Source organism: Ciona intestinalis, unplaced genomic scaffold (assembly GCF_000224145.3).
Source record: "Ciona intestinalis unplaced genomic scaffold, KH HT000923.1, whole genome shotgun sequence".
NCBI lineage: Eukaryota > Metazoa > Chordata > Ascidiacea > Phlebobranchia > Cionidae > Ciona > Ciona intestinalis.
Window position 1 is genome coordinate 1 of NW_004191244.1, and position 2,372 is coordinate 2,372.

General features: G+C 38.4%; 1 protein-coding gene across 3 annotated transcripts; it reads left to right on the forward strand.

Moving 5' to 3' along the window:
- Positions 1-27: 27 nt before the first annotated feature.
- On the forward strand, positions 28-1,940 carry LOC100179247 (macrophage mannose receptor 1-like). Of its 3 annotated transcripts, XM_026839775.1 has the most exons (5): positions 28-50; positions 490-726; positions 782-1,015; positions 1,257-1,485; positions 1,549-1,940. In XM_026839775.1, the coding sequence occupies exons 2-5, from the start codon at positions 501-503 to the stop codon at positions 1,748-1,750; spliced, it is 891 nt and encodes a 296-aa protein (XP_026695576.1). In that variant the 5' UTR covers positions 28-50; positions 490-500; the 3' UTR covers positions 1,751-1,940. The 3 variants fall into 3 exon arrangements, with proteins under 3 accessions (XP_026695576.1, XP_002123269.3, XP_009859990.2); XM_002123233.4 differs by lacking the exon at positions 28-50 and having other exon boundaries at positions 69-726; XM_009861688.3 differs by lacking the exon at positions 28-50 and having other exon boundaries at positions 69-726; positions 1,293-1,485; positions 1,549-1,856.
- The last annotated feature ends 432 nt before the right edge of the window (positions 1,941-2,372 follow it).

Consider the following 2,372-nt stretch of genomic DNA (forward strand, 5'->3'; position numbering starts at 1 on the left):
TCTCGTAACGAACTTCAGGGGTCGCTAAGAGTTTACCAACTTTACACAAGGTACTTTATGTACTATACCGATAACTGGGAAACGTTTGCGAGATTAGAAAGGGTTGTGATGAAAAGATCCCACTAGTCTAACGCTGAGATAGTTTATAGACAGAAAACCTGGGACCTGGGGTGTGGGTTTATTACCCTAATACCCAGAGTGCTACCATCTAGACCCAACGGAGGTAGTTTATTTATAGACACTCCATAATAGAGATCCAAGAGTTCCACATTAGTGGTAACTCTGTGGTCACTAATAGTTTTAATTTGTCAGCACTATAGAAATATAATTTAAAGGCATACTTTCAGCTGTTTTGAATTCACCAATACATAAGTCCTTGGGTGTTTTAATAAATAGTGCCCACATTAAGTTGCAAAGTGAAATTGGTGACGTATGATTCTTGAGTTTTTCTACAGTTACAGAAAATATACGATACCTTAATTTGTACAGTTGCAGTTATAATGAAGAATTGGCTGCTTTTCGTTGTTTCTTTCTGTTTGGTTGTGATATGCAAAGGACAAGTTACCTGGCAACAACTTGGTTCGAACGAGTATTATATATACACTGGTGTGGGGGTTAACTACTCAGCTGCAGTTAGTGCGTGTCATTCAATGGGCGCTACACTTGCTCGAATTAAAACTAAACAAGTTCAAGATTTTGTGATGGAGAAGATAACATTGAGTCCAAGTACTTGTTACGATATAGTCAACTATACAAAGTTACAAGTGTTTGTTGCATGCAGGTGTCACGTTGATGGATTTCTACATTGGGTTGAAACGATTCAATTCAAGTTCAACAGGATTCCAGTGGAATGACGGAACGATGGTGACGTCAGGTTATACGAAATGGGCTATTGATGAACCAAATAATATGGGTGGAAATGAAAATTGCGTCCAGCTGTATTATTCATGGAATGGCGTATGGAACGATGTACCTTGTTCATGGAATAGGCGATACATATGTGAACGTAGATTAGGTGAGTAATGTCAGTGTTAACTTTTGGCGCATAATAACATAAACCTATTTATCCATCGATTACGATAACCAAGATTATATTGATTAAACAACAGTCGTTATAAAACAGTCTATAGGTGAATATATAGAAAAGCGTGGCTGTTTATTCCACTGTAGTTCTAAATACGTAAATATAAACAATTACCTAAACAACGCCAAGCGTTTGTAACTTAAAAGAAACTAAATGACGTCATTATACCAAGAAAAAGACACAACGACTCAACAACAAATAATAACAGACACACAGACTACAGACAAAACAACAACAGACACACAGATGGCCTTCACAACAACAACAAACAACGATCCACTAGAACAGATGAAGACATGTGAATTCTCAATAATCCATGTCGTCATGTCCTTATTAGGAAGTATTGTTGGAACGAGTGTCGTATTTATTATTGGAATCTGGATTTACTGTAAGAAACGAAGGTAAGTTGCTAGAATTGAGTTTTAAGGTATCGCGACGAACAATTAATTAAATTTCTGTTTTAGAAACAATTACGTCACTGTACCCCCTCCCCCAAAACAAGAGCTGCATCTTGAACCAACACGTCAATACTATGACATCACAAACGAACGGAATCAAGCGCAGCATGACGTAACTACACCCCCTCCCCCACAACAAGGGGAGTATCTTGAACCGATACGTCACGACTCCAACGATGGTTACGTCACATTTGAATCGAACCGATAGACGAGTGACGTGTCGAAACACGTGATATTTATGAATAACTCCACGTATCTAACTCATCAATATTTGTTTATTTTATAAAAGTTAAACCTTCTAACTTTATCTTTCACCGTTTATTTTGCTTGTACAGTTCCGCGTTATACAAAGTGTTTTTTTTTAACCCCGGGCGCAGTAAAAACAACCTACACTGTGTGACTTAAAGGAAAGGATACGGTAAAGATTTCCAAATGGTCTCAATTCAATGGCTGTTTACAATATGGCAACAACGATATGTTAATTAGTTTAGCCTGACGGGTGGTTATCATAGAGTTTTAATAAATGAATGAAACATATTCATCCTCGTGTGACGGAGCAACGACAGTCGAATACATGCTTGATCACGTCGGCGTGTTTTTGCCCAAGGAACGACGTGGGAGGCGTGTGTCGTTGATTACACAATTCTTGCCGAGGTTGTGGCTTGCGTGGTGTATTTCATGCAAGGCAGACATTACAAGGGCTACAGTTGTGAAGGGAGGGTTAGGACATTATGTTTGTTTAGATGAGTAGAGAACGGCTGAGTATATTTGGTGAAACTAAGCCACATGCGTTGCTGTAGGGAGTTTTGTATAATGTTTGTATTCTACAG

Coding starts and splice junctions, on each gene's coding strand:
- LOC100179247 (XM_026839775.1), top strand. CDS start 501: ATGAAGAATTGGCTGCTTTTCGTTGTTTCTTTCTGTTTGGTTGTGATA. Junction 727..781: donor GAAGATAACATTGAGTCCAA/GTACTTGTTACG, acceptor TGTTGCATGCAG/GTGTCACGTTGATGGATTTC. Junction 1,016..1,256: donor CATATGTGAACGTAGATTAG/GTGAGTAATGTC, acceptor CATTATACCAAG/AAAAAGACACAACGACTCAA.